Raw genomic sequence first — 13,242 nt, 5'->3', positions numbered from 1 at the left:
CTTATTCATTCAATTTACCAAAAAGCAAAAAATATTATTAAAGAATCTGTTGCATAAATGGGAATAAAAAATATTACAATTTACTTTTTACGTTTTAGTACATTTATTTTGTAATCGTAATTGATTAACATAATCTTGGGCGATAAGCCGCTAGCGATAGACGTCCTTACGCCCACATCAGGAGTTTTACTGATAACAATGGTCCTAATTGAAAAATAAATAATGTTACTACGGCAAATAATATATATTAATTGAATATATATTCAATGGGTAAAAACAAAAATACAAGATTAAATTATTTATATACATAGTCTGGCCATAAATACTGTTAGGTACATTTAAAAATACATACATACATAGCTTCACGCTTTATCCCTAGCGGGGTAGACAGAGACAACGGAGCGCCAAACGCTACGGTCTCTACATACCTCTTTCGCCTCGTCCACTGTCATCAACCTCTTCATACGTGCTCTCCGGGGGACCTTCATGCTTTTTACGTGACCTTCCTCCAGTATCTTTGATACTGTGTTTTCAAAGGTCAACCGAGGTCTCCCCTTACCTCTCTTACCGCTCAGTGTTCCATCATAGATCTTTTTTGCCATTCTTTCATCACCAACTAAACTAAGCTAAACTAAACATTTAAAAATAAATAATTAAAAAAATATATATTTTCATTTCCTCGCTCTGGCGAAACGCGGCGTTATGTTCCGCCATTCAACACACAATGCCTCAATAATTCAGCGGAAAGTATATATCGGGAATGGATATATATATAGAGCGTTCCGCACGGTTAAGTCCCCAGGTTCCCTCTGCCTATCATGTTATGTACGCCCCAATTTCGTCCCTTAAGGTTAAAATTTTTCAAAATCCCTTCTTAGTGGGTGTCCAGATTACGAAAATATATATTCCACAAACAGACAAAAATTTAAAAAATCATTGTTTTGGGTTCTATTACGTTAATAAAGGTTCCCAATAACATTTTTTTTAAATATCTTCCAAGTACAGACACCGACCTCTCACGATTTTATTATAAGTATAGATTATCACCATATCACAAGAATATAATGTGAAATGCATTTGGCAAACGGAGTAGTAATTCGCGACATACGTCCGACGTACTGAATTGAAGCATCGGTCTTATATTACAGCTGTCTGCCGCAAGCGGATATAGAGTAGACAACGGAAATTGATAGATTGATTCATATATTTTAGACATTACATTACCTAAAAAATTTAATCAAAAAAATTAAAATTAATAGTCAATCGTTCACGATTGACTTAGCCAATATTGTGTTCACACAATATTGGTTTTAAATATTGCAATTTAATAAACAAAATTTATAAATGGACATTGAATTTATCCAAAAGTAGCTATTGGATTTAAATAAATATTGTTGTTATTAGAACGTTCGTATACATACATACATACGACTGATAACATTAATATGCAATGATAAAGATAATTATTTTCATAAGAAACAAAGCCGTTCATCAATTATGACTCTCCGGCATATTCTGTCTACTAGATTTTGTTTCAAGTGAGGCTTCCATTCTCAACTATCTCGTGAACAATCAGGACCTTGAATGGTTTTTATTTGCAAATATATATATTTATAAATGAAAGAATGAAAGAATTTAATATTTAATTTCTTTTTCCCGTATTATATTTTGATATAAGGAAAATAATAATAGGTAGGCAGAGAAAAACTACTGTTAAGACACTCCGTTTAAAACCTTTCGTTCAGTTCGCCGCCCAATTCCGTGACATAGTGTGTTGATTAGTTCTGCCCCTCAACACGAAATCCCATGCAATTCATTAACTCAATGTCTTTTTTATATGGAATAGGCTTGCGTTTGACCGCATCAAGTCTGGTGAGCGTTGATGCGATCTACGATGGTGCACGTTTGTCTAGCAGATACCTATTCACTCTGTTTTTGAAGACCCTCATATTGTATATCACAGGAAATACAGATGCCGGCAATGAGTTCCAATCTCTCGCAGTGCGGATAAAGAATGTAGCTTCAACGCGTTCAATCAATAATACCTTAGATGGAGGATTACAGTCTAAAAAACGGCAAAAAAATTTACACATTACCTAAAATAGAAAAAATATTTCCATTTTACTGAGATGGTAGTCTAGTATCTTAACGTTGACGTGGCATTCTCGTGGATACTTTCCTCCCTCCAAGCACCCGCGGGCTCCCTGCGACCACATTACGATAAGGTACTGAAAGCCACGGTGCTTAAATTTGAAAATCAGTGGTAATAAGCCGAACTTTATATTTCGCGGTGTCTTTGAGAAAACCACATCAATTGCAGAGGGTTAAAAACAGTTGAAAGAAAATTTTGATAGGTATCTATCTGATCTATCTAGATTAGGAATAAAATGTTTTATATCCATTACGCGCTATACGAAACTAAGCCTTAACGCACTGTAATAAGGTTGGATTTTATTGAAATGATCTTATGTGATAAGTCTGTGTGTAATAATATATTGAATTTCTGTTTATATTGATTGCTGCTAAATTTTTAAGCCGTATTTGTATGCAATCCTTTATATGGATTTTGATCGAAGCTCCAATTCATTAGTATTATCTGGATTATTGTTAATATTATCATGTTATATTTTTTTTGTACATTTTTTTTTCAGTTTTACGCTGTATTTCGTATATACCAGGGTAAGCAGAGGAAACTTAGCGTAAAGACACTCTGTTCCCTACTTTCCACCGAATTTAGGAGGCATTGCATGTTGAGTGGCGGAACTCAACGCAACGCTTTGCCTTGTTAACAGAGCGAAAAGAAAAAAATATTATAAATAATTATTCAGTACCCCTACTGGGAATCGAACCCACAACCGTCGCTTTTACAGTCACACATTTATGGCATTCGCGCCACGGCAGCCTCAATTACATCAAATGTTAAAAATGTTTTATACATACATGAGACGCATCAATAACTTCTGGTAAAATTCGGTATTAATTTTTTTGCCGTTGTTTGTTAACTCTGTTTTGGTTCTGTCAATATTGACGTTTTCTGTCTGCCTTGCTATATCCTTTATGCGGAATAAGCCTTGAGGCTAAAAAATAAATTTAAGTCTATCAATTAGTCTATTAAAAATATTAATTGATTGACTTACTTAGAAATAGATACTTACTTATGTAGAGTAATGGCACCAGTAACCGATAAACACAAACGACTGAAACGTTTTTTATTTCAGATATATTTATATATATATCTATATATATAAAATCGAAAGGTCACTCACTCATCACGAAATCTCAGAAACTACATGTGCTAGGAATCTCAAATTTTGCATAGCAGTTACTTATAGGACGTAGGTGCTCGCTAAGACGGGAATTTGCAATGTTCGACTTCTAAGGGGTTGTTTTTGGGGTTGAAAGTTTGTATGAAACTTCGTTACTACAAATGCTAAGAGTCTCAAATTTTGCATAGACGTCACTATGACGTAGTCAAGGAGACAGAAATTAATAATAACATAGTTCACGCGGGTGAAACCGCGAGCGGGCCGCTAGTATATATATATAATTTTATTATTTTTATTAACAGAGTGTTTTTGTCTTCACCACTTAAAATTAAAGCAGTTTTAACTACTCTAAAAACAAAGAAATGTTGGCAAAAATTAAAAAGTATTTTTTCCAAAAAGAAAGAATATATTTTTTTAGATTTCAAGTGAGGTAATGTTTCCAATTTTTGTAAGTAACCCTCGGTGAGCGAGCGAGCAAGCGGTGACTTACACTTGTCCAGTTTTTAAAGTTATATTATAGGTACTATTTTAAAGTTATATTTAGTTATTATTAAATTGTAACAAGTGTATTTATATTATTGATAAATATGAAGCGAGTATATTATACATAAGTAGGTATATACTCGCACTATACAACCATATATTATGTAGTAGTAGTAGTATAAACTTCTACTACATAACATAAGGTCTATTTTATGTATGTTAAAGGTTATTACAAATCAGTTTCAAAGGTATCATTGTCACAAATAATTAAATATGTATGTGTTAAAATTTAAAAAAATAAGCTCCGTTGAGTTTCTTGCGCAGGTTCTTCTCAGGTCTGAGGCACTAACTTTAGTGAACTGGTGGTAGATTATTTAACGTTCAAAAAATAAAGCTTGTAACTTTTTATTTTAAATAAAATATTTGATGTTGCATTTTATTGTTATATCCTGATATCTATATCCCTGATATCTATAATCAAACTTTAATAGCATCTTAATTTTGATCAATTAAGTTTTTTATTAATTTGAAATGCTGACAAATTCTTTCTTTATATAATCACTAGTGGACCCGAACGCGGCTACGCCCGCTTGTTCTATACGAATATTTATTAAATATGAAATTATTTTCTAAATTATTTTCAGTTTTTTTTTTCAATAGAGAGATGCGTTAAGCAACCTCATTTTGGGTGACGTTTTCTAACAACAAACTTTGCAAATCGTTGCTTAGCAACGACGACATAGCGACGGTTGTTATTAACATGGCGGAATAAATTGCATGTCAAATTAATAAGTATTTTAATATATTGGTATATATCGAAAATATTACAAATATGAGAAAAAAAAGTATCCTATGTTCATCCCGAGACACTCAAGTATCTCTATATGAGTATTTTATCACTAATATAAATTAGCGGTTTGGCCCTGATTGCGTAAAAGACAGACAGACAGACAGAGTTACTTTCGAATTTATAATGTAGGTAAGGATATTGAAAACCAATACCTAGGAATTATTAAATATACGATTCTTTTGAGTCAAACTTACTTGCTCTACTCATAAACTAAGATTGAGAGAATATTTTAATTATTGATCGATGAAATACGATAAAGTGATTTCGTGGAAAGGGGGGTCCAGAAAATATCGGGTGCATTTCTCTCAAACCACTGTAACGCACGGAGGCGTGGCGTGACCCATTGACACACTAAAATATGTTTCGTGATTTTCTATGACTTTTAATATACATAAATAAATATATAGCGGTTTATAGGTAAACATAATCATTAGTTTTGCTATAAACTACTAATAATTCAAAATTTAAATAGAGCATTTTAATTTTAATATAAAAAAGGGATTTAGGTTTATCTAGGTTAGTACTGCTCTCTCTCACTGATTGGTCCATCATGCTGTGACCTACATTTCATGGGGGGACAAGGAGTATAAATACTGCCTGGTATGGGTGAGATTGTAGATTGTGCTGGTACTGTGTGCAGAACCAGTTCCGCTGCAATCCACCGCGCACCTGTTGCTCCATAGCCTTCAAAGTTCTGACACTTGTTGCATTCAGTTCTTGCGTTAGTGAACTTTAGTGTAATAGATTTACATAATACAAAAGTTATAAAATATTTAAATTATTTAAATAAAGTGTTCTACTTTGATTTATTTAAATATATATAAATAGTGCGTGATCTTTATTTTAAAGTATTTTCTTAATCCGTAGAAAAATGATACTTAATACTTATAATCACAGAAAATATTACTGCTATATTTATGGAAATGGATGTCATAATGATGATAATTGCACTATTAACCACTTGCGTAAGTCAATTAATAAGTAAATAATATTGTTTGAGTAACTTTTAATATTTTTTTTTTACTTTTATTTTTAATTTATTTAATTTATTTTTACTTTTAATTTATTTTTTAAATTAATTTAATATAAAAATGTGTTGTTATGCCTAAATGTCTATATAATATAGAACATGTGACACTGATATTTTTAGTAAGAAAACACTACACAATAGATAAAAATAATTAATAAAAAATAGAATAATTCAATAGAAGTGAAAATTTTTTTTTTTTGCATTGTAATTGCTTGTTATAAACAAATACAATTAAAAATATATTTTTTTGGCTTCTATTAAATTTATATACTTGTAGCTAACTCTTTTATATGCTGGCGCTATCTTGAAAATGTAACTCTACTTTCATCATAAGAGAGGCATTAGGTATTTAGTGTGACAAAAATAACATCATTGGGTGGTGTGTTGATATAAAATATATAAGAAAATATAAGGAAGCACCAAGACGTGTTAAATAATACTATTTCAGCCAATTGTTTGTGGTCACTGATAGACTCTAAGACAATTAAGTATATGTGCCAATTACAGTTTAATTTATTGTGAATGTGTATATATTATTTTTTTTATTTCTTTTTTATTTTAAAAAACTACATCCACGGGCGCATAGTTGCCCGTGTCTTTTTTTATTTTAAGAAAGTTCTTTTAATGTGGCGTACTTAATTTTGGGACAATTTAAACTGTACTTATATCTAGAGCTTATACTAGAGGGGTTGGATGAGACCCCTACCGACAATTTTTTTTTTTTTTACATATATTATTATAGTCTTTTGTATAATTATTATAGTCTTTTGTATAATTATTATGTATATAGGTGTGGAATTTTAGATTTGGCCTGGCTTATGCAGAACGCCTTCCTTAAGTTTTTGGATCAGTGCGAGTTGGGCTCACCGACGGAGAGTTTCGTACAACAATTGAAGGTTTTTGTGAAATTCAGGCTTAGCTTAACCAGAGCCCTTTCACTTGAAATAGCGGCTTTAATAACAAATTTTGCCCGCTCCCCCGGTCTCTCTGACCTCTGACTCTCGCTTTTTATATCTTTTTTATCAGTCATTCCCTCGACGTGCCCGGGCCACATGAACACGATTTTTTCATATTCTTACTGTGACTTCCTCGTTAGTAGCTACCTACTTGCCGTTTCATCTATACCAGGGGTTCCCAACCTTTTTCATCTGGCGGCGCAGTTACAAGTTTGGTATTTAATGACGGCGCCTTACCCAAGCTAGTTCGCTATTAGAAAAAGAAACAGTCGAAAGACATAGAGATACCTACACCCAAATAAGATCAAAAATTAAAACATCCACAATAAGAAATTGAGTTTTATTTATTTAAATGAGAAAATTACAATTAAGATATAAAAATAATAAAGTACGACAGTTCTTAGTCAATTCAATGTGACGGTTGAGCTTGGTGGTCTCCGCACAGTTTCTCAAGAGATTTTGAGATTTCCGATTTCAGATTTAGGAACAACTCACGGCGCCCCTTTTTACTTCCTATGGCGCACTAGGGCGCCGCGGCGCACTGGTTGGGAACCCCTGATCTATACTAATTTAATAAAGCGGAAGAGTTTGTTTGTTTGAAGGCTAAGATCTCTGGATGTACTGGTCCGATTAACTATGTTTTTGTTTTGTATGAAATGAAAGCTGCATTCTTCAGGAGTGCTATAGGCTATATAACATTACATTACACATATATATATATACTAATATATTAAAATACTTATTTCTAATTTGACATGCAATTTATTCTGCCATGTTAACCGTCGCTACGCGACCGATACCGCGACTAAAGTATATATATATATATATATATATATATATATATATATATATATATATATATATATATATATATATATATATATATATATATATATATACACAGGGTGTCCCAGGAGTCAACGATAAAACGAAACCAGGTGATAGACCAAGTCATGACAGTTATAAGAAAAATATAAAAAAAAAATCTTTGTTATGTATTTTTCATATTATATTGATTTTAAAAAATATCGGAAAAACCGACATCCTGTGATGGTTTTTCAAGTCCCAGGAGTACAAATATTACTCTTTCTTAATTTTTTTTTCTGTAATGTAATCATGAGTAACCCTTCTGTGAATTACAGTTTAAGATTGAAACATACCTGCATCAGTTTTCAATAAAATATCGTGTTTTTGCCAAACATTAAATTCTAAATATTTACTACACTCAACTTTAACCGACTGTACTATATAAAAAATGTACTACACTGTTTTTGCAAGTAACTTTAAAAGTTGGCGCATTTAATCTGGATTCCGAAATGGTACGACACTTGCTGGATTACTTCTTTGTTGAAGAGAGAAAAATCCAAATACACGATAATCGGGATGACGTTCAGCGTTTTGGTATCTTTTCCGATACATTCTAGCTGCAGCATTTGCGTTACATTCATGGAGAATGGTTATTCTCCATGAATGAAATGCATATTGGCAATGTGTCAAAGACTGAGTATATGGCCTGCGAGAGCCCGGACTCGAGCACTATCCTTATAAGTCCTGGGCCAGCCCCTAAGTCGGATAAGCGTTGCCTGGGCTAAGTGGCGGGAGGTTACTGGTGTAGTCTGTGATCACAGGATACCGTCCAAACTCTTATTCGGCCAAGGAGATCGTAATCGATGCCTCCAGACTCGTGCATGACGGATCCAAGGTACCTAAACTTTTCCAACTTAGGGGCTGGTCCAGGACTTATAACGATAGTGTTCGATTCGGGCTCTCGCAGGCCATATACTCGGTCTTTGATACATTGCCAGTATGCATTTGATTCATGGAGAGTGGTTATGTAACGCAAATGCTGCAGCTAGAATGTATCGGAAAAGATACCAAAACGCTGAACGTCATCCCGATTATCGTGTATTTGGATTTTTCTCTCTTCAACAAAGAAGTAATCCAGCAAGTGTCGTACCATTTCGGAATCCAGATTAAATGCGCCAACTTTTAAAGTTACTTGCAAAAACAGTGTAGTACATTTTTTATATAGTACAGTCGGTTAAAGTTGAGTGTAGTAAATATTTTGAATTTAATGTTTGGCAAAAACACCACATTTTATTGAAAACTGATGCAGGTATGTTTCAATCTTAAACTGTAATTCACAGAAGGGTTACTCATGATTACATTACAGAAAAAAAAATGAAGAAAGAGTAATATTTGTACTCCTGGGACTTGAAAAACCATCACAGGATGTCGGTTTTTCCGATATTTTTTAAAATCAATATAATATGAAAAATACATAACAAAGATTTTTTTTTATATTTTTCTCATAACTGTCATGACTTGGTCTATCACCTGGTTTCGTTTTATCGTTGACTCCTGGGACACCCTGTATATATACTTTAAGCATTTTATCTAGATTGAAATTATAGTTTACTGTATAACATTCTAATAAATAATTAAGATGTCACTGATTCGAAATGACCTAGCCTTCGGGAGGCACAGTATGACCGACGCGAATGGGCAGATGTCGTTGACGGTTTTATAAATTTTCATACATTTTCGAACTTTATTTGTTGTTCTTAATTAATTTAAAATACACTTCTTCTTATTCTATTTGATATTGCTGGCAAAAATTATCCTTTTAAGTAGTTTTTAGGTACGGTTCTTAGGTACTTTTTCTAATATTAAGAATATCCTTTAGTTACTTTTACTTCTTATGTTCGTTCATTTCAATTTCTCAGATATTTTTTTCTAATATTATGTCTCTACTTATTATTCTTTTTGATTATTTAAGCTTATATTTTCTTACTAATTCTATTGAAAACTGAAAATAATATATTTAATAAATATTGTTATAATTCAAGCAGGCGTAGCCGCGTCCGGGTCCACTAGTATATTATAGTTATAGATTCGAAATTGTCACTATAATTGTTTTTATAATAATATTATTGTCCTTAATACTAAGCATATAAATTTTCGATCAATAATACCTTAGATGAAGGTATCGTATTTTTTTAGACTTACAGTCTAAAAAACGGCAAAAAATATACGAGCACGAAGAACTATGTGTTCTTACTCGATTTTAGTATGGTCCAACCTCAGCCGACGTGCGGACGTGCCAAAATGCGTCAGTGTGCCTTATAAAATCAGTATTAAACAATTAAATACAAATATTACATCATTTGGCCAATATTTGCGACGAATATTGGTAGGTCTGGACTAAAACACGCGCGGAGTGGATGTATTAATTTTGATAGTTGTTTTAATCTTTTCTTTTCTTATATGTTTCCTACTGACCTATTTTTATAGGCACAATGGATAACCATTGTCGCCCAAAAAATGACTATTTAGAATATTAACACTAAATATATATATATATATATATATATAGCAGTAGCAAAGGGAACCTAGGACACTTGTGTTAAGACACTTTGTTCCCGATCAAGACATTTTCGTTACCCATGTGTGTGATAAGATAAGATTTATTACTGAGTCACCGCCGAATTATTGAGGTTTTGCGGGTTGAGTGGCAGAACTAAACGCCGCACTTTTCTCATTAGTCGTTACAATCGTTGCCAGAACGAAGGAGTAAAAATATTAAAATGTTGATTTCCCAATAAAAAACGAACCCACAACCATTTACAGTTGCACGCTTGTGCGCCACGATAGCCTCCTCGCATCGAGATCAAATGACCGCACGTGAGTAACCCGCATCCCATTGATATTAAACTGTATGATATTTAAGATTTTTTTAAAGAATAAATATTGTTTTTATCTTGTTGACAATTTTAGTAAACTTACTAAAAATAAAAGATTATTTTTAGTAAATTTACTAAACACCTCTAGGGTGCAAATAAGGGGTCGAAAGTTTGTATGGAAACATCTTTAAATCGCCGCCGATTTTTATAAAATTTGAAACTTACATTCTTAAAAATTTTTCATTGAAGACATATTTCGTTCATTTTAATACATCGCCTAGGGGTGCAAATAAGGGGTTGAAAGTTTGTATGGAAAAATCATGAAATTGCCACCGATTTTTACAAAATATGAAATTGAGACTCTCAAAAATATTTCATTGAACACGTTTCATGGTTTATTAAAATTCACCCGTAAGGGTGCAAATAAGCAGGCGAAGCTGCGCGCGCCCGCTAGTTTAAGTATATTTAGAGAAAACATATTAATTAGTTTAAATCTATAGATACTGTTAAAAATAGACTATATATTGCTCCACAAACCCTCTCCTCCTCTATTAGTCCCATAAGAACCGGTTCAGGTGTTCCAAAGATTAGCTCGGACAAACACACAGACAAAACAGACAGATAAATATTTTAAAAATATTTCATTGAACACGTGTGTCGTGGTTTTTTAGAACTCACCCCTAAGGGGGGTGCAAATAAGCAAGCGAAGCTGCGCGCGTCCACATTGTTCTCAATAATATCCATTCTATTGTTCTCAATAATATTTGAGAACAAATCATCTTTATACTTGAGTTTATCATTAATTTCTTATTATAATTTGAAAATAAATTATATTATGAGTTATATATAAGTTTTAAGACGACTAAGTAAACTAACTAACTTAAAGTTTCTAGTAACATTTTACTTATTGAACTTTGAGTACCAATAAATTATTCTATCTCTGAAGGAAGCATGTAATAAATACGCCGGAAAACTGTCTAAAATAACTTTGTTTACCTTAAAAGCGTTTCAATAACTGTGTGAATCAATAATAACGATATTGTACAAGCTTAAAAATTTAAAGGCCCTTTTTTTTTCAGCGTCGCCAACTTCAGACTACAGTAGCGATGAAGATATTAATGTAATCGTTGCAAGTGAATGGCCAAAGTATTATCAGGATCCATCAGTAAAAGACAAAGCCAATCAAAGTAAAAAAGATGACGGACATAATTGGATAGATTATTTGCTTTGTAAGAAATATAAATTGGATTATTTAAAAGACGATAACTTAGAGGAACAAATCAATAAGCAATTTTTAAAGTGTTCTGCCGAAAGCTGCCGGAAGGAAGATGTTTGTAATGAAAAAGCTACAAGCAATGATACTGATGTCAAAGAAAAAAAAATATTATTAATAACATATAATAACGACACCCAACATACTAAAACAGAAATATATATGAAAAAGAATGAGCGACCCAAATTATGTAAGCAAAATAAAATATGGACTGATGAATTTAATGACGGATACGTACAAGGTGATCCGTCACCCTGCAAACCACCTAACCCGACCGGAAATTGTTCAGATAAAACACGCTCAAAAAATCTTCACAGTTTAATAAACAAATCTGAATCTAATTTAAATAATTTTGATATATCTACTGAGCCATCATCGTCCACGTCTGCTAATAATGATCCGCCAAATGATCTACCGAATAAATTTAATTTGTTAAGAAAATTAAAAGAGTCTTTGAATGGGGAGATTCCGTGCAACCTTCTTTTTAAGGAGTTTGCTTAAGTAACGACGAGATTAAAATAAAATAACATTCTTTTTACTTTTGATTCACTTAAAACTATATTTATTATATATTTGCCTTGTTCACCTACAATTATGACCACTGTTACTGAGAATGAACGAAAAATAATTATAGAGTTCTGTCACTTACTGGAAAAATCAAAACAATTATTTAATGGATTGAGGTGAGTGTATCTTTACAGCTATATTTTATTATAATCTTTTAAATATATTTCCAATTTTTCCGGATACCGGATCAACGGTTGTCTATAGGTAGAGGATCTCAGTATTTACATTCCCATGTATGTTCACTGAATTTCAGTGATTCGGCAGATATTTCAGTATTTGTAACTTTTTGGGAAAAATCGTATTGAAGAAAATTGGCAAACACAGCCCGACTGTTGACCTCGTAATTTTTTTTCTCAATATAGCTCAATAGTAAGCCTTTTGTATAATGCAGCTTCACGCTGTATCCCGAACACAGCAGGGTAGGCAGAGGGAACCTAGTGTTAAGACACTCCTTTTCCCACTTTCTGCCGAATTCTGGAGGTATTGCGTGTAGAGGGCCAGAACTGAACGCCGCGCTTTACCTCGATACCATAGCGAAGAAATGGAAATATAAACGAAAATAAATATTTCACTTCCTCGAGTCGGACTCGAACCCACAACCATCGCATTACAGCCACAACCTTGTGCCGCTGCGCCACGACGGCCTCAATTTTACTTCAAAACTATCGGCTTATAAATCTTGGAAAGATTTTTTTCCAGAAATAATTATAAAAACTACTAGTATTAGTATAGAACAATCTCTAAACGTTTCATAGGCGCAGCTCAACATGTTAAAAAAAATTACTAAAATCACGAAATAGTAAGAAATTGTTATTGTTCTTACGAGAATTGACTACTTTAAAATTGATTTTTTATATATTTAAAAGTCACGAGTGCACATCAACAGTCGATTCGATCGGAGAATACGATTTTTTCCAAAAAATCACAAATTCACAAATGTCTGCCGAACCACTGAAAATTGGCTAACATACATGAGGGTGGAAATAGGTACTGAGGGTTTCTCCCCATAGACAACCGTTGATTCGTCGATCGCGTTACTTTCTGTATATACATGTCGTTAATCTCGTTATACAATTTATAATGCCGTAATGGAAACATAAACGAGGGGAATGTAATTTGCAGAGACTGTAGCAA

General features: G+C 32.8%; 1 protein-coding gene across 4 annotated transcripts in view; it reads left to right on the top strand.

Moving 5' to 3' along the window:
- LOC146527136 (protein SCAI) overlaps window positions 1–13,242 on the top strand; it is a 55,621-nt gene that overhangs the window by 31,805 nt on the left and 10,574 nt on the right. For 3 of the 4 annotated variants that reach the window (XM_085206198.1, XM_085206195.1, XM_085206197.1), the window contains exon 2: window positions 11,348–12,224. In XM_085206198.1, coding sequence (XP_085062324.1) covers window positions 12,136–12,224 — 89 coding nt within the window. In that variant the 5' untranslated portion in view covers window positions 11,348–12,135. Of the gene's footprint in view, window positions 1–5,230; window positions 5,565–11,347; window positions 12,225–13,242 lie in introns of those variants that run through there. The other variant, XM_085206196.1, reaches the window with a different exon arrangement.

The sequence above is a fragment of the Heliconius melpomene genome, chromosome 21, assembly GCF_056956725.1.
Source record: "Heliconius melpomene rosina isolate 202511_hmr_F chromosome 21, ASM5695672v1, whole genome shotgun sequence".
Classification (NCBI taxonomy): domain Eukaryota; kingdom Metazoa; phylum Arthropoda; class Insecta; order Lepidoptera; family Nymphalidae; genus Heliconius; species Heliconius melpomene.
This window is presented reverse-complemented; position numbering and strand designations above follow the sequence as displayed.